This window comes from Lentinula edodes, assembly GCF_021015755.1.
Source record: "Lentinula edodes strain Le(Bin) 0899 ss11 chromosome Unknown C8R40scaffold_1, whole genome shotgun sequence".
Taxonomy (NCBI): Eukaryota; Fungi; Basidiomycota; class Agaricomycetes; order Agaricales; family Omphalotaceae; genus Lentinula; species Lentinula edodes.
Window position 1 is genome coordinate 1,671,391 of NW_025764307.1, and position 18,988 is coordinate 1,690,378.

At 46.3% G+C, this 18,988-nt stretch overlaps 2 protein-coding genes across 2 annotated transcripts; both read right to left on the reverse strand.

Moving 5' to 3' along the window:
• Positions 1-5,651: 5,651 nt before the first annotated feature.
• C8R40DRAFT_1164860 (uncharacterized protein) lies at positions 5,652-7,013 on the reverse strand (the record flags this gene model as incomplete). Its single annotated transcript, XM_046230578.1, has 1 exon — positions 5,652-7,013. One exon carries the CDS (start codon positions 7,011-7,013, stop codon positions 5,652-5,654), a length of 1,362 nt encoding a protein of 453 aa, XP_046092530.1.
• A 10,387-nt stretch (positions 7,014-17,400) lies between these two features.
• C8R40DRAFT_1024217 (interferon-inducible GTPase-domain-containing protein) lies at positions 17,401-18,579 on the reverse strand (the record flags this gene model as incomplete). Its single annotated transcript, XM_046223050.1, has 2 exons — positions 17,401-18,198; positions 18,355-18,579. Coding segments are annotated over 2 exons (1,023 nt in total), but the record flags the coding sequence as incomplete, so codon positions are not given.
• Positions 18,580-18,988: the final 409 nt, after the last annotated feature.

The following is an 18,988-nucleotide window of genomic DNA, read 5'->3' on the forward strand; positions in this document are numbered from 1 at the left end:
AAAATTGAAGGAAGCTCAGCGATCCAGTAAACAAGTGTGCAAAACACTGCAAGTGAACTAATTTCATCGCATTCGATGCACATGATTCGCTTGAAGAATTTATTTTTGTTGATATATAACTCTCACTCAGAGCCGAAACGCCTCAATCTCGTGTTCTCTCCTTTCAAACACAGGCTTCAATCTTGCGTCTCTGTGTGTTAAAGTCGAGAGACATAATATCCCCAGAGAATCAATAATCGGCCTTTTGACATTTCTTATCAATTCTTTTTTCAAAGATAATCGCCGGCACTACCGTCCTCGGAAATAAGTAATGTACATGATTGAAGAATCCTGTAGGAAAGAGATCTTCCTATCCAGAGCATGGAGTGAAGATAACCCCCAAGGTATCGGTAATCTTTCATTTATAACCAAGCCTTACAGATAAATTTCTTTAAGGCTTTGAAGGGAGACTCAGGATTTTCCGGCGTATCGTCGGATCCGTTCAACGCATTCTTGGTTTTGGGTTTAATGAAGTAAGATGCCCGGGTGGTGGTGCGAGAGCAGTTCCGCTGAGGATTTTTTAGAGTGTTGCGTCGATGACAATTTGTTCGAGGAATGATCCATCTTTATTCTCGGGAGAAGATGTCTCGGGTTTTACGACGAAGGGAGAATGGGTTCGACAGAAATGGGCACTCCGTGAGGCTTACACTGGCAAATATGCACCTCTTATTTTATTGTCTTCCACTTGGCACCTAATTGCCTTTCTTCAGTATCTGCAGATCCGTAGCGAGCGATACCAATTCTTTGATGTTCAGTGGTATAAGAGGTATCGCCTTTCTTGAAATGTATGTTTTCGGATTAGGGTACAGCATGGACTAACCTTAATGACTTGCATGAACATTCAGAGGTGGAGCTAATACTCCATTGTCCACTACTAGATCTCTGATACTTTTACTAGAATGTGCATAGAGGCTATCATCTGATAGCACCCCAGCATGCATAAAGTCATCATACTCCGCTCCTTTGGAGCTCAAAATACCATGAGCGATACGAATTTATCATCTGAATGTAACAAGATTTGAGTATCTCTCTCTCTCTTCACCATGTCAGGTACGGTATTCCCACTGAACTTGCTTCTGACGGGACTCGACTATTCTTGCCAGTGCCTCCATGCATGTATATTAAGCTCTACCATAAATGAGTATGGATGCTTTGTCAATGATAATCGATCGACCAGAAACTAACATGTATACATTTAATCTCAGGAATCTTCGACCACCTTCAATCATTGGTCTTGCCTGTGAATTAAAACCTATAAATTCATTATGATGTTATTAACAGAACAGGTCGAGTCGGGTCAATTATGTCAATTCATGATAGTCATACACAGTGGATGTTGGTGGAAGTGGAGGTTCTTCGTTAAAAGCAATCACGAGTCTTTGTCTTACTCTTTCCTTCTCTAGCAACCGGAAACCCATCGGTTTTTTGACGAACCTCGTTCGCTGTCGGGATCTTTAGTCTGGTGTGCAGCTAGCGCTCTTCCTCCTCCTCCTCCGCGCGTCTGGGATGGTCATCTGCAACTAATTTGGCGTCTTGCATAGTGCATATGTTCCCTAGATATCCGCAAATAACGGGCTTCACACATTACTGTACGGATGACCTCGAAGTGTATCGGGAGTAAATCGGCTGATTATAGTCAATGAACTTTCCTCGAAGGAACTGGGAGACTCTATGGATTCTGCTAAGCCTTGCATTCAATTGGGGATTCTAGACTCCCTTGCGATAATTGACAACATATTTCTAAAGATACGATGATGAATAAAGTAAATGATAAGTCAAGTCCCGCCGCCTTTTGAGTTATACAAGTTGAACATTATGTACTTAGCTCTGTCGGCACTACAGGCACATTAGTGCATCCTGTCTTCAAGTTCTGGAAACGAGATATCTATCTCCTCGGAGGGAGGGGCGGGAAGACACAGAATTATTCTCTAGTATTCCTGGAGTACTGGAGGAGGGCTGGAGCTACTAACTACTATTGGCCCAAGTGTCCCGCAACGACATTGTTCCAATCCCCCACCCTGCTGAATTTTCGTCTATTGATTTCTCGAATTGATCGTGCCGGAAACGGGGAATTGTAGCTTGTGCATTGGAGTTCTACGCGCTTGGTATGCGTGTGCATTACTATGAACTATCGAAAAATTTGCACTGACGCCACAAACTCAGTGAGCAATTATTCTCCAATGAGGCGAGGCGAGGCGAGGGAGGAGAAAACGGGTTATGTGTGGGTGAAAGTTCAACCGTGTTGTCAACGAGGCAGCTAACACTCATCGCAACTGTTAAATGAGCCAAGACGCCAGTGACAAGAACCGAGTCAGAGAATGTCGCCCAGATGAATGACACGGACACAAAACTGTTCTAGTGATATTTCAATAGTGCAGGGTGTACGAATATCGAATGTCGAATGTCGGGAGATGTCGGGGCGGGAAATGTAGCCAACGCAGTGATCCACAAGTATCCGACCAATTTAGTGCATAGGCCGTAATTGGGCGCATGCGTAACCGAATTGACCAGCGTAAGTATACAAGCCTCGAGGCTCCCCTTGTTCCTCAACCTTTGCCCAGTGAGCGAGTCGCCCCAAGGTCGATAAACGGAGCAAAAGGTAATAAGACGAGTCGCGTTTTTACCTTGCACTGCAGCTGTAGTTTCGATTATCAGGACTTAGTTGCCTCAAGGCAGATAAGTTCATCGTGTTCATTTATCACAGGCGTAATTTTGGAGTGGCTTTCTCGAGTCTAAGTTGGTACCCTTGACGGAGGAAGGTCGACAAACGGAGAATCACTGGAATCATCGATGATGCTGGGATGTCGGAACTTGGCTGAAGCCTGTGTCCGCACACCGGCTTCAGAATGGAAGGTGTTTGCGCACCGGGTTTTGCATGACTTTTGGAATTTTGACTGTGTACATAGCACAATCTAGTACAATGCCGATGGTTCAAATTTGAGGCATGGGAGATGCCGCAGCGGTGAGAGAGACATTGTGTATTCAATACCGTATTGCATTATGAAGGTTTTGATATAGCGCCCGAGAGGGCAGGTAGAGATCTTTAGACTGTTAGAATTGAAACTCGGGATGTAGGAGGACATAATAATGGCAGCCTGAGAATCGTCGGTCAAAGCTGTTGATATCATTCGGAAGTATTATCCAAAATTTCTCAGCAGCCAAAGCAGTTTTTCCGGTGTGGCTGTGTGCGACGCATGGCTCTAATTTCTTCTTTCACTACTTGCTTCACGTACCTTGCAATCTCTCACAGTAATTTCTGCAAACACGTTGATTGGACGCTGAATTTTATATCAGTAATAGCTCTATCCGGTTTTGGCACATTTCCTGCCAGCTCACGGATAGAATGAGCAAGTCGCGAGGATCAATACTACTCTTACGATAGTGTTCAATCGTTCATGCTTAAAACTGCATAAAACTCTCCGAACTCTGTTGGGTCAATGACACGTCTATGCTGCGTTCTCATCGGATGTGGACACGTACGTATATTTTCTGCCAGTTTTTTGCACACTTTCAAAATTTCATATGATAGATATCGTACCATATAATGATATTCATATGCTCATCGATGTCGCCAAGGAGGATCCGCGGACTCAAAGCGTCTTGTACTTGGAGAAAGCTCTGCATATGTAGCAAATTGGGCGTTCGGACACGTATCATTGGACAGTCGCGGTACGGAAACAAAACTCAGTTTTCATACTATTGCCAATCTAAAATCAATATTAATCAATGCCCGTCCACTCATCACCGTGTCTAATTTTGTCGAACTTCGACATAGTACCACAGAATTCTTGTTATTTGTTCGCTCTACTTACATGGGTCTCTTCATTTGTCCTACATTTGACATACGACGAAACGTACGGTGTGCAGGGTCATTTTTCTGCTAAGTCCACAACATGTAAGAGGTATAACGCCGTATGGAACTCGGTCCGTATCGCATCGCTCACAACAACCCTGCGCTGTACGTCGAGGTCAAAGTGGCCAATAGGTCGCTAGTGATTCCTTACAGGTAGGTATTTCCTTCTCTGGATGGGTTGACGCTGAGTGAACCAAATGAATAGGTCAGATAACTTTGGTCCCTCCAGCCTCCTCCAACTCGTCAATTAATGTCGTTGCTGAAGCTGAAGCAACATATGTACACTGGAGATGAACACAAGGGGCATATCCCGGATCTGGGGACATCGATTATGTAATCGAAACTGTTATTTCGTGACACTGATTCCCGACGGTGATCAACTTCCGACTCGGAGCCTCATAACTCTATGAGGTTCTTCGTCTATTGATCGACTATCAGCACTGGAAGGAGAGACCTGCCCTGCAGACAGGTCGCAAACAATGGTAGGTACGGAGTCACTACACTCCCAGTATCCTCCAGTATCCAATATTTGTATCTCACAATGGAAGGATGGATGGGTTTCGTATAAACTTGGAGATTAGAGATTGACCAATGCGCCTGCACAGAAGAACTGAGCGTCTATCAGTGGTGCTAGTACTTGAGACAGACGCAGGGAAGAGAGAAAACATTGGATTTAACCCTACCTAACCTGAGCTTTCGCCATTTGTACAAGACATCCACGCCCGCCGTTGCAGGCACCTCGATGGATCATGAAATATGGGGTTCAGTTGGGGTTTATTTGGAACAGCTGGCATTGAGAGGTTTTGGCTAGCGCTATCGATGGTCCTGGCTGGTCCTGGCTCTTGAGGTATTTATTAAGCGCTGGGCAGCGAGGGGGGTAGGCGGTGCTGGAGCGTACGCAGGGCAGCTATGGCGTTCTCCGCTTGTGGGTCCGAGAAAGACATTTTCCTGTCCTTTCCCCCAAGGAGAAATGCCCTCATGTTTGATAAATTCATACCCACAATTTGTATCAGGCTTTTCTCCGCAAAAGTTCCATAGCTAAGCTTTACCGGATCAATTTAGTGTGGTCTTTCGATGCAAACTCTGTAAGAGTATGTTCGATTAAGTATATTATAGGAAGCATATATAACCAACTATGCGACAGTACTACTTAAGAAACAAGTAGGTAGAAAGGTCGATGACAAACGTCGATATATAGAGTACAACTAATCTGTACGCGTATTTGGTAAAGAGATCGGAGAGGGAGAACGACACAACACTAGCCAGAGACAACCTACACGCACCAACCTACAACACCAACAGGAAACGCAGACCACGACGAGAACGACAGGATGCGAATGACACAAAAAAGCGAGCAAGAGTTAGACAAAAGCAAAGACGACGTCGAGGTCTAGGAAACAAGAACAGCACCAATAGCAACCTATAAAGGTCAAGAAAGTAAAGACAACAGCAAACCCAAAAAGAAACAGAGATAGAACTCTCTAGTGGTGGTGCGAGGACAAAGGGATGTGACAATGAGGGTAAGGAGTGTGAATGGATGAGGGGGAGGGGGAGGTAACGCAAGGTATAAGTATAGGATACATAAGTCAAGTATAAACAAGGAACAGATTGGGGTATTATAAGAAGTATGCAATGGTGATGATGAGGATTGGTGGTCGTACAAGTGAATATAAAAACATAAACATAGACACAGCGAAATAACGATAAGTTGAAAGCAATTGGCGAGCGGAAGGAAGCCCAGGAAAATGATGGAAGAGGATTAGAAAGTCGATAACGAGAAACTCCTTCCCAGTGTCGTCGTGGTCGTGTTCCTTTCTTCCTTGCCTGCCGTGCCAGCCTTCAACCCGCCTTCTATATCATACACATCATATGCATCATCATCATCCGACCTCGACCCTCCCACACCACCATAGACGCGGTAACAGAACTCACCGTCTCTGATAACAGGATTCTCCCTTCTTCTCTTCTCCTTCTTCATCTTCCTCTCCCACTCGACTTCCCATAGCGCTTTGCCGATGCCGAGCGTAGGAGCCTCATTGGCTTTCGAGGCACGGGGGCGAGAACGATAAGGAGAGGTCGAGCGAGAGGATGATGCTGAATTGAAGGAGAAGAGGGTGAAGGGCGATGAAGTTGGTGAGGTTGAGAGTAGTAAGTCTGAGGATGACGTGTCGATTATGCGGGTGTCCTCTTTAGCCTCAATAGGCCTTGGAACCCACCGACCTCCACCAGATGCTTTGCAGAGGAAGGAGGAGCGACACAGAGGGTATGTGGATAGTTCACCAAGGGGAAGGGGATTTGAATCAGCTCGGGGTGCAGCGGTAAGCTTATCACTCTCCGAGGGCTTAGGGAATGCTGCTTGAGCAGCGAATGTCGTAGCTCGTCGACGTAGGTCTGGAATAGATGCTCTAGAGACGACGCTGGAGCGGCGACTGATTGAGGTGGAAGCAAGAGTACTGGCAACTAGAAGAGGCGTATCTGGAGGAGTACGCGGAGAAGTGCTCGAAGCAGGTGAGGTATCACCGGATGACACAACAGAGGACCGGCGAAGCGTCTGCGGCATAGGCAGCATGCTAAGCTTCAATTCTGGTGTTTGCGGTGTGTTAGGGGTACTGGTGCCAATGCCATGTAGTTGATCCCAGCAATCATCGCACACTCGTGCGTGCGATTCGACAATTCCACCCTCAGACACATAGTCGTAGACGCTAGTATTCCTCGGAGGGTTAAGGAAAGGTAGATTGCGAGTATCGAGTAGTGGGGTGGTGCGCGAGGTGCATTTGGCGCAAAATACACCTCCGCATTTGCGACAGTGGTGTCTGCGTTCAAAGGTAGAGAACGAGAAGGTGCTTGGGAATGTCGCGAAGGATGAGAATAGGGTTGAACAAGAAAAGGTGTCACAAGAGTTGGAGAGCGAGTCGCGTTTCCAAAGGGAGCGGGCCATAAGGACTGCGAGGTGTTCATTTGGGCGAATCAAGTGTTTACTCGATGCCGAAGAGTCTGTAGACACTGAAGAAAGTGATGAAGTATCCGTGCTCGTCGTGATGCTGGAGACGCTCTCAGCTAAGCTGGTCGTCGACGGCGAAGGCGAGGTAGAAAGTAGAGTACAAGGAGGAGCACACGACATCTAGAGACGAATATTGAGAGTGAGTGAGTGATATCAACCGAACGGTCGAAGAACCAACCAAACAACATCCGACACTTGATTTTATGTATCCCATCCCAAGCTGTGGATCTCCAGATCTAAAATCAACCCTTTCGAGCCATTTTGGGATTTTGATGCTATCGTTACATCGTAACAGAGTTGTCAACCAATCCGAGGCAGGCAAATTCCCGTTATTTCCTTTCCTGTCAGTTAATTAATTATTTTAACCATTTATTGCCATATGTAAACATTATTTTGGCCGCTTACTTGATTTTACGAAAAGAGCAAGGATGCTCCGATCGAAACGCCACCAAAGCCACGCGCTTCAATTCGAGATTTTTCCGGTGCCTGACCATGGACATCAACGCATGCAACGACTCTCCGCGGGGTGAAGCGATGAAAGCTCATGAAAGAGCATGAAGGAAAGCTTTGAATTAATAAAAATGTCCTATAGCGTATCGAAGCTCTGTACTGTCGAGAAGGGGGGACCGGTAGCTATCAAGGCGCATTCCAAATGAAGCACGCAAAACAACGTAGATGAGAGAAAGAGGTCGTCCGAGCAGAAAATCTGGCTGTGAGAGGCGATGAATAAAAGCAACCTTCTCCTTGTCGAGGAACCTGGATGTGAAATCCACAATTCTTGAATCTGTTTAGATGCAATGAGAAGGCTACGTACTCGGATTTTCTTTAAACCATCCTATCCTTGTCGGCTCTAACCACGGCCTCAAATGTCCAGGAAATCCAAGAATTCAATCTTCAAACTTGGAGTGCAGTCATGCAGAGAGTCCTAATTCTTGAAGCTATGTTGGAGTAAAAAAATTTCTGCGAGCTCCGAAAAGTCCGACTACCATTGAAGATCGAAAAGTAAGAGCAGTATGGTAAAGAAGAGCCTGTAGCACCGGGTTTTGTGAGAGTCAGAGAGGCCAAATTTATCAGGAGATGACTCGACGATGACTGGACGATGGCGAGAGGAGAGTCGGGGAAGCGTGTCAAAAGTTTTTCATGTGTTTGTAAGCGGCTGTTCTCGTCGAGTCATGATACTCAGTACTCAGTCTTTGCCTTACACCTCTTTCACAGCGCAAAGTCCTTCTCAGCCAGCATATTCATCTAAATTACCTGTTTGGTTGTCTGGATTTCGAAACAAATTCTCTTACCTCTCATCGATAACGAATCACGATTAAAATTTCTAATCGCTTCTTATATGTGACTTCGATTCAAGAACGAAATTTCAATCTCAGAGCTACATACTATAGCTACTACATGATCGTATTTTTTTTCAAAGCCAGAGCAGAGCCTAGCAGAGCTCTCGACTTCGAAAATTCCGCGCCGCTATCTCACCCGACGAGGGTCGACGTCAGATTTCCGCCTTCCGCTTACTCAACGAACTAAAGTTCCTAGCGTTTCAAACTTGTAACACAAGCAACTAGCTAGTACAGCGAGCAATTTAACTTTTTCCAGCTTCGCAAATTCATTCCTCAGTTGCACAGGTTATACCAGGGTTGTGCTCTCTAGAACTTGTTACAACCCCTTGTAGGTCCTAGAAAGCATATGCTCTCAAATGTGCGACACAGGATGCCCAGCGTATCACGGCGTCTGGCGCTAACGTACCGTCGGGTTACGGTCGGCTGTCGCTTATCGTATTATATGCGACAAATTAACAGCCCGAGCCCTGTCGCAGGCTCGGGGTATGCGTAGACTCATCCGAATCGCTTTTCCTTTGCCTGTTTGGGTCTACGAAGTCTTACACAGCCTTTGCTCAAACCGACGTTCGACCAGTCACCGACTCCCCGTACCTCCTTTGTTCCGTCTCTGCAGGCCAGGTGTAACTCAAGCCGGGTGTAAAATACTGAATCATCTTTCGGAACTTCTTCGTCGGTACATAGCTGTTCAGTGCGTTCAGTATTCAGCCAAAACTAAGGTGATGTACGTATATGCCCGGCCGGCAACAGGTTATTGACGGGTCATCGTTTTTGAGCAGCCTACAGAGTGCGCACCTGCGCTCAAGATTGCGTTCTAGGTTACTCATTTCGGGATCTGGGATTCGCAATTAACATTGAAAGCGATCATCGCTGCAAATTTTACCGCCGACCCCCCAATCTGTCTCACTCTGTTAAGTACCCTCTGTTACCCCAGTGGATGAGTGTCATCCTCCTCAACTTTTCCGGATGATAATAATGCGTCCGTTCTCCAGCAACTGATTCGAGAACGGAAAACAAGCGCTGAACGGGAACGAGCGGAGACGGAGGCATTTTTAGGTTCCATCTTTCGACGAAGGCAGGACGAAGGTATCTGTAGAATTCGAAGTATTCCCGAGTATTGCCCGTGTATCCGGGCCTTGATTAATTTCCTCAATCCTCACATCACATACAGAATGCACATACCCCCTCCTACCTCTTGAGAAGGGAGGTATCCATACGGGTTACTTCCTGCTGCCACTTATCTCAGGTATGTACTACGATGAGGCAGGTATATAAAATGAATAATGAATTCTTTTCTTTCCCTCAACTTTTGCAGACCTCTCGACACCATCAGCTGTTCTATATAAGGGTCTTTGCCCTGGTCACAAATGTTTGAACCCCGTTTGAAGCTGGTACTCGTTCACTTTCACCAAATATGCACAATGTCAGTCAACGCAAGTCGGTGCAGAGTTGCAACTACATATGTAGTATGTAAGTAGTTGTCGGCGTTTTGTCAAGGTTTTCATCCACTTCAATGCATAACAGTGCATAACCCTGACCAGAATGCATCACAGCTGTCTCCATGTTCGTCGTTACCAGGTCGTTTTCATTAGCGCTCAGCAAGGGTCCCTGGCACTTGACAAATTAGTCCGTCTTTTCGTAAGTGCCAAGTAGTACAGACGATTGACCATAAACCCTGCACAAACCTCTCAGAAACTCCTCAGACGCCGCGGAAGTGCTAGCTAGCTCAAAATGAATGATAATCCTCTGGCACTAGCTACATTCATGAGCTCCGTTAGTAGACCCTGGTCAGAGTGCTACGCTGTAGCTAAATAAAAGCTAGGGTAGCTACCCGCCCACTTTCAGCTGACCCACTGGTACCCGACTGACTTTGCGCCGCCCGGTATCTAACCCGAAGCTGAGTCACGTCAAAAGCTCGGAAAAACATGATTTCTTACATAGCGGAGTACCCGCACTTACCACAAAATGCACTCCCCAGAATTGTAATCGAAATCCGGTTTTTTATCCGCAACAAGATATCTATCCGCAAAGCTCAGATAAACAGCTGGATCTCAAGTCATATTGGAGCATCCGTATCCACCAGCATACACACCGCTCCATCGTGCCCCTCTTCTCGGCGCTTCCTTCAAAGAATAACATGACCCGCTCCAGCCCTGCTCCAACTACTCGAGTATATCCAGTACTCAGGCTCAACAACTGCAACCCTCTGCGACTTCCCCTCAGGTCCAGCTCCATCAGCACGCAATACTTTCGCATCTTGAAGATTCGATCGATGCATCTTCACAGAAATTCGTGGGTCCAAAGGACTGACCTTCAGAGGGTCCACAGGAACAACATCCAGGCCTCAGGACTTAGCATAACTCGGAGCATGAGATAAATACTCATATCATGAAGCATCGATAGACAATATGTAGCCAAGAAGAAATTCGAATGTTATCGATAGTGGCACCGCTGCTGCTACTACACCTAGGTAGTCCTCGAGGCTACGTGTCAAAAGCTGGTTTAAATGTAGAGGCAACATGTGTGGAAAGAACGATTCGAAACGGGGACCGGGGTTAAGAGAGAAGAATGAAAGAACGAAAGAACGAAGTGAGGGATCCAAAAGAAAGAACGACACGGGGATGAAGGAAAAGTGATATATGAAAACGAAGTAACTGTAACGTAGTGAGATGAAGGTTGGGATAAGATAAAGGATGTTGCACACACAGTGCAGACGATGATCGATTACTGTAGAATTTTGTGAGCGCTTAATTATTGATCAGATTAGATTGGTTCAACTCCCTTCAACTTACCCTATAGTACAGACGCTTCAACTCTTCTTACCTACTGTCGCCCTGAACGACGAAAACGAAGCTCAGAGGGCATAGCATGCTGCGAATGTTCCTGTGACGCTCAGTGGATTCGCCGTTTGTCAAGCATGGTCGAACCCCCAAGTTAACCGATGAACAAAAGATGTTGCGAATCATGAAGTACTTGTGTGAATATCGAGCACTTCCTTCGAGTTCCTTCGTCAAAACGTATTCTTTGATTTCATTTCGATAGCCAATGATCCTTTTTTTCAGTCGCTCTCAATCCTCCGTGTTTACAATCGACATTTGCCTTCATCGTAGCCGAGCCTTGAGGCTGCTAAGTCCCAGAAGAATATCGCGCAACTTCAATGATAATGTCAGAAAAAGATCGATGAACATATGCTGACAGTACTTTTCGCCATACTGTAAGTGTTTTCTTTCATCGATACTGGTTCTTCTAGGTTTCTTTGCAGAACATACATTCCTTCATAGACTAGACTCATTAGGGCTTCGTCTCTCAGGCCGGCCCATGGTTCCCGGACGGCGATTCTCTGACAATCCTCGCTACAAGTGCCCTAATCTCATGGCGAGATATACAGTGCGTTCCGTTCGCTGTTTACAAATCGAAATTGGCAATAGTTTTCATGTGTACCGAAGTAAATCCAAAATCCAAGCGCTCAGTCACGACTGCCCAATGCATCTACATAAAAGATGAGGGTGTACAAGGGAGGATGAACCAGAGGGAACATAGGGTGTGATTAAGGAGTAATTCTGTCCAGTGAATCCGTGTCTGTTTCAGCATCGCAGCCTCAAAATTCCCTGCTGTCAATTATTACCCTCCGTCGCTATGCACTTCAAGTCACACGTAAAAGCGATTCTGACCCCGGCCATAATCCTAACAAGACTTCCCTGCATCCGACGCTCGACTCAAACCCCGACCTCAGTGAGGGCTATCCTGTCGTTACCTTGGCTTTATGATTTCGACGTGAGTATCTGTACCTTGTATGGATTCTCCACTAACTGACTTTCTTCGTTCGAATGACACGGCTGTCGCGGAAGAGAATGCGCAAATGCTCGCAAGGTAGGGCACGTCGGGCTCAGAGGAAAAAATACACTGAGTTGAAACACATGTAGACCGATTTGGTCGCCATGCGTTTCAACTCTGTGTAATTTTCCTTCTTCGCTGACGAAATATCCTGCGTGGACCTTTAGAAGGAGAAGAGATTTGGGGTTCGCCGTTCGATGCCAAAACCAACGCTTTTGCTGGGTCTTATATTTGGTGTTTGATTGCGACGGAGGATAGGAATCTTCGTTGTGCCCGACGGACTGCGACAAGTTACGCATCTGACCCTGCCTGACCTTACTTCGCTGTTGTATAGGCTGTTCTTCGTCCTTGAGTTTTCCTGATTTATTCACCCAGCAGAAATTCTAGTTTCGCTTTCAAAAGGTGTTTGCATTTGTTTCAGGAAGCCCTTCGACCCTATCTTTTTTCTCCTTCTCGACCCACTACTCCTCCTCAAACAGACTTTCTCTGCTGTTCGTTCCCCTAGCATACACTGATATCTACCACTTATATATACTGATACACCCGAACAAACAAGACGTTTGTCTCTAAAAGGAGAACATTGTTAACCAACTTGCCAGGGCTTGCCAGGGTAAATTCCTCACCTCACCTTTGCAGGCCTCACTCCCACTTGCTATCCCCCTTCAAAGAAAATTGCAGGTGGTCCCCCAGCCTGAGGTCACGACTAATGTTCCCGTGTCAAAGAAGTTACGCCGACCGGGCCTTTTGGTTGTATGGCCGCAGTTTCCTTTGCCACTCACTTGCCAAAACCTTAATCGGACAACGATGCTGAATGACATGACCTTGGGCTCTGAGACTGCTTTCACATCCTCCTCGAGCTGGAGTCGGAGGATGCAAATTCCCGATCTTGATATCCATGAATGATGAAGGTTGCGATATTGGTATATTTAAACCAAATAGCATGGATCATTTATCAGATGCAAGAGATACCAAGTACACCGTTTTCTTCATCCTGACTCATAGCACATCTTTGGACAGAAGGGTCTTCCACATTGTCTGGCTGAAGCTAGATGATTTAATGAAAGTCTTTATTCCAACCGTTCTGTGTCACAGATTGTTCATCCAACCTCAGTTTCAAAGCTTCTGAATTACTGGCAGCATTGGGAAGCTTGCTGCAGACCTCCGAGTGTCATGGATATCATTTCATATCTCGTTTGATCCACTGACGGTGTTCATGTTCAACTCTATGGGTATGTTGATGATCTTCTCCCAGCGATGATGATGAAGCGCCGCTAGCGCTCAAATGGGTCTGATTTGGAGTAACTGAATTATCAAGGTCCTTCCAAATAACTCTTCAATTTCTCATGGTATTTTACTAAATCGAGAACTCTCTCTCGTTCTTTGCCACCAGGATGAATGACAGCCATGTGCCCTGAAGTGTTGCAAGGGGTATCTTATAGTCCAGTACGTATAGCAACACCTACTAGCACTACGCAGTTCTGTTCCCTGGACATGTAAGTATATCTTTCCCCGTCAAGTGCGGTCCTCCTGAGGTGAACAAATTGTACTTTCATTCATTTTGCCTGTCCTCAAGTATGTATACGGAAAGTCTTCCCGCATTCAAGATAAGTAGGTTCTGGGCTCAAAGCGCTGATGTTTCCGCTGTTGTATATTCTATACCATGTACTCTGCAGTAGCATATGTTACCATCAAAGGAGCGATGGAGTAGTACTTGATTACTTATTTTACTTATAATCTAGTATGGCTTCTATGAACTAGCAAATTGCTATGAAGCTACATCAACGTCTCTGGTACGATTAACTTCATCTTAGCAGAGTACATCTTCCTCTGGCACCTCCAAGAGTAGAGATGTCTGACCCTATCTCACTCGATTCTGCTTAATCGAGGCACCTATCAGGAGTCAGTGGGCATATGCCCATACAGCAAACCGAGAAGGATATACCTCAACAGTGAAGCCTCCTCTCGATTACTCCCTAGTGGCCAAACCTTTGTAAGTAAGTCCGGCAAGGTGCGTGATGATACAGCTATGGACTCAAACTCAATCAGACGAGACTTCTCCAAAAAGTACGTACCAATATATAAATCAACCCGAGATCATTTCCGTTATCATAGTCTCGAGCGTAGCGGAGGATTCATAAGACACATACAAGGAGATATCCACTGTGGCGTCGGTTCAAGGAGAAAGATAAGTGCACATATCCTTGCGTGGGCGTAACTGCTTGATTCAATACGGCAATGCAGTAAATAATAACGCAAGTGATTTAATGCCCACACCGGTGAAATAGGCATTAGAATGGGGGGGCCAGTGGAGTTGAACAAAAAGTGAAAGGACACAGCCTATAGACTGGAGAAATATGACTGTGGCTTATGAAAAGGTTCATGTTAGGTACCATGTTCCGACTGAGCACCAGTCTCACAGCACCTCCGTATATGATTTACATATTTTTAAAAATACCAAAAAATTGACACCACGAGTTGCTTACACCCGCACCCAACACTGGTACGATTCCGGAATTTAAACTTCCGAGATTGAAAAATGGTGTGTATGTTACTCTTCTTCCGCTGTGATATCGACCGAGGATGACCACGGGATGCTATGTAGGACAGCGAATTGGTTGAGTTTCCATTAACCTCCGTGCTCGCACTAACGCCCCTTTCGGTCCAAAATGTATATGCCAAAGTTGTAAGTTTGAATGTGAAAGTGAAAGTCAGAGGGTGATAATAGGGCGATGGAAGCGCATATCGCATAAGATTTTGAGGTGACCTTTCGTGGTCCAAGCCATGACGGAATCTCTTCGATTATTTCAAGATTGGTTATCTTGAAGACCAATCATATAAGATCATCTGCATATATGCCACATATAGATTCCAAGTTGCCTTTGTTTATAATTCGTTCTTCATAGCATACATTCATGCTAAACACTTGGCTGGCAAGCGGACTGACCTTCTAGCCTCCATAGGTTCATTTGCAGCGGAAAATTTTAGGGTTTGACGTTCCGTGACTAGGACCAGTAATTTCGCTCTAGACCGGAGTTTCCTTTGACTTCCGCGACATGTATCCCCTCGCCTCCTCCGCGGTACTTACCGGTCGTTCATTTTGACCACCCGAAAGGAATCAACAAGTGTAGTAGAGGTTAATATAAACGAGATATAGACATTTTTGTTATGGACTTACGAAGTTGCTCATCAAGTTCTCGCATACAAGCGCAGATCGTCATTGAGCCTCGTGATGCTGATGCTCAGGACACAATACCCCAGAAGGAATGGTTCTTCTGAGAAGACAAAGAAGTCAACTCTCCTCCAATTCAAATGAATAGAGTAAGCCTTGCAGAATTTAGCTTCTCACGTCCACCATCCTTGCAATGTCCGATGTGAGCAATATTTTCCCTCGTAAGTAAGCGGAAGCGGAGGGCTCGCGACTAAAGGAGCGGAAGACTTATATATACTGGATAAGTAAGGGCAAGTAGCCTAACACTCTTGTTCGCTTGCCATATTTCCGTGAGTAGCGCGGAAGGACGATATACAAAACGGGCATCCACCGCTGCAACGGTGAAGGGAAGGAAGTGTAAAATTGAGTATGGTCGTCCAGGATTGTCTTCAGACGTTGGACGTGAGGCGGGACGATCAGCGCTGGAATCGATGCTAGAAGAGCTAAGTGCCATTGGGAAGCCCCAGAAGCTGTTGCCCGAGACTATTGTGAGAGGAGCACATATTTAGAACGATGGAGTTTATACGCAGAGTGTATTTGTATTCAGTTAGATACATGGGGACAGCGCAGACCAACGCCTTCCAATCAGGACTGATCTTCTGATCATGATTAAAATCCGAGAATTCGAGGCGGGTAATAGCTTGACATATTGGAGTTTGACTGTGTTACACGAGGGGCTGCAGGAAAGGCAAAAAAGCTAAGAGTAGAGGCTGCAAAGACATGTAACGATGCCACCTACAAAAAATCCAGCTTGGCTCGAAGAAATTCGTCACAGTCGGTTGTGGATGTAGACCATAACAAAAAGCACTCTAGATCAGCGGTATATCCTGGCCAAGACGAGGTGAGTGAACGAGGGGAAAAAACATGAGGTGACTCAGAAGTCACGATGAACGTAACAAAGAACAAAGACTGCTAAAGACTGCCAGTGCTCCTCTCGATCTAGCTCGATCTGCACCGTGACTTTGTATCTCTTTGTATCCAGCTTGGTGCGTACGTATGGCCGTTTTTTTGCTTCTCACCACGCCCAGGGACCCAGCAGAAAAACTCTATATCTACAGGACTAGAAAGCACTATTTGTCGACTCTTGCGTAAGTAACCGGGAAAAGAGATCGGACCAATGCCACGTTTAGACAAATTCAGAGTCTAATTGATTAGAAACGTAGGAATCGAGCCTAATCGAGCTAAGGAGGCATACATTGGTTGATCTATGAAACTTTGTTTCTTGACGTTAAACAAGGTGGATTTAAATCCATATCTCTACTTTCGTATTGCCAGTTACTACTGTTAACAATTACTTGAACCATTGGTGTGATAATAATTTGTACACTACACCGGCAAAACAACATATAGAACTTGAGGCAAGTTCTTGTGTGCCCGGAGACTCATACCTCCTTCGCTTGAGCCCTGGGGGCCAGTCAATGCTCATGATCGGAAGTCATTTGTGACACAGGGCGGGTATATGGCACGGACTTGTATACCCCTGCGCATCCGCTCAGAGGGTGTACAAGACATTGGCAAAGAGTATAGATGAACCAAGGACTTTGGTGATGCTTCCAGCACGTCTGCTTGGATAAGTACATCTCGTCACTTGGCGAGTATAGCAGTGTTCTAAGCGGCCATAAGGCCAAGGTGGTCCAAGTAGTCCAAGGTTCTGTTGTTTCCCCGCCATCGCAGTCAGAGTTTCAGAGTTCAGTGTCCCGAGCCGCAACTCGCCAAGACCTGCAAATTCAAATGCAGACATAACTTTATCAAGACAGAGATTTCAGACGCGCTCGTACTCAGCCAGAACGTTGAGGTTCGCAATGTTGAATCAGACCTATATCCTGCCCTCCGCCATCTGGCAGCCACGGATGCGATGCCGATAAAACAATGGTAGTGAGAACTTTGGCGTACGAGTGATACTCTAGTTGATATGGGAAGCCGAGAGAACATGTCCTGATACAAACATTTGAGAGACATAAAATCATAAGATATTTCGAAGATAAGAGCCCAGGATAGATATTGAAAGTGCCGCAACCATTTATTACCTTCGACCCCACCCTCCCCAGCTGAACGGATTAAGATACGATCCAGACTTCGCAGGGTCTGCTTTGAAAGGAGGAGGATCAATCCTCCTTTCCTTTATTGCAGCCATAACATCCTTGATGAGTTCATATTCATCGATCAGCTTCGTCTGTGCAACCTGCTTCCCCCGGACAATCCTCAATAACGTCCGCCTCGAGATTAGATAGATCCTCTGTTCGTCGTCTAGCCCGGCCCTCTGCAAGTTCTCTCTAACATTCTGTCGAGTGACAGAAATATATTCCTCCTTGGCATCAGCATCGATACGCGTTCGACGGGTCTCCCGATCCTTCGACCGAATATCATCCTCATCCTCACTCTCATCCTCATCCAGTTCTTCCCTCATCTCATCCGCTATGGCCTTGATATGCTCGTCCGATTTGCTCCGAACAATGAAGGCAGGGATATTGAACTTCTTGCAGTTCTCCAGAATTGTGATATCCGCGTCAACAAAGCGAGAGTCGAAGAGGACAATGATGGCATCGAATATGTATAGCCCTTGCTTGATAAAGTAATTGGTATGACTGACGTTGGCGGTACCCGCTCCAGGAATATCGTACCAGACGAATTTCGAGCGGTCAGGATGAGGATCCTCATATCGACCAATGGTACGAGTGGTTTCGACGACGCCTGTGGCAGCAGCACTAGCGGTGCCCTTACTCACGCCGCGGAAGGCATTTATCAACGAGGATTTCCCGCTCCCTGCCATGCCAGCAATAGCAAGATGCAGTCGTCCCTCGATGTACTGCCGATCGTTCTTGGTCTGCTCATGCTCTGCACGTGTAGGCTCGTGTACAGGCTGCAGGTCAGCTAGCTGGGCTTCCCGCCTGTGAGCCCTAGCGAGCTCCTTCTCTGTTTTCTCCCGCTCCACCTTAAATTTCCGTAACTCATCCTCGGTCTCCTCACTCGTCAGGCGAGCCTTCTCCTCCAGCCTCTGGAACTTTTCTTTCGCTTCTTCTGCTTTCGCAGCCGCATCTCGAGCAGAACGCTCACGATCCCTGAATTCTTCCGCTGAGAGGACTGCATTCTTCCTCTCCACCTCTGCCTCATCCCGGGCCCGGTGTTCTGACTTTGCTCGAGCCTCCGCTTCCTCCATTGCTGTTCGAGCCTTCTCCGCAGCAGAAACTGCATCGTCTCTGGCCTTCTGTGCCTTTTCTGCCTGTTTAGCGTAATCAGATGCCTCTTGTTCGGCCTTGATACGCTTTTGTTCGGCCTCCCTGTGGAGGTCTTCCGCTGCCCTGCGTGCCTCCGCTTCCTGGTCCAGCTGCGATTGTAAAAGTACGACATTCTTCTGGTGCTGCTTCTCTTGGCGACTTCGAAGTTTCTCATCGGCTTCTGCACGCTTCTCGGCATCTTTCTGCAGGCTCTCGAGCTCTTCTTGATGCTTTTTTTCCATCCTCAAGACAATAGGATTCTGGCGTATCTTGCGCTCGTTGATTTCGTCAACGGCGGCCTTGGCCGATTTAGACTGACTGCTTCCCATTGTAGCTTATGAGGACTAGTGTTATGAAAGATGAATGGATTCTAGGTAAATAAGCTGATGAGTTACGGCGTCAGGGAGTGAGATATTAAAACCTACAATGTGGTGCAGATGGTAAATTCTGAGATCGTTTCGAGGTTCGTGAAGAAGAACAAACGCACAGAGAGGTGAAGTT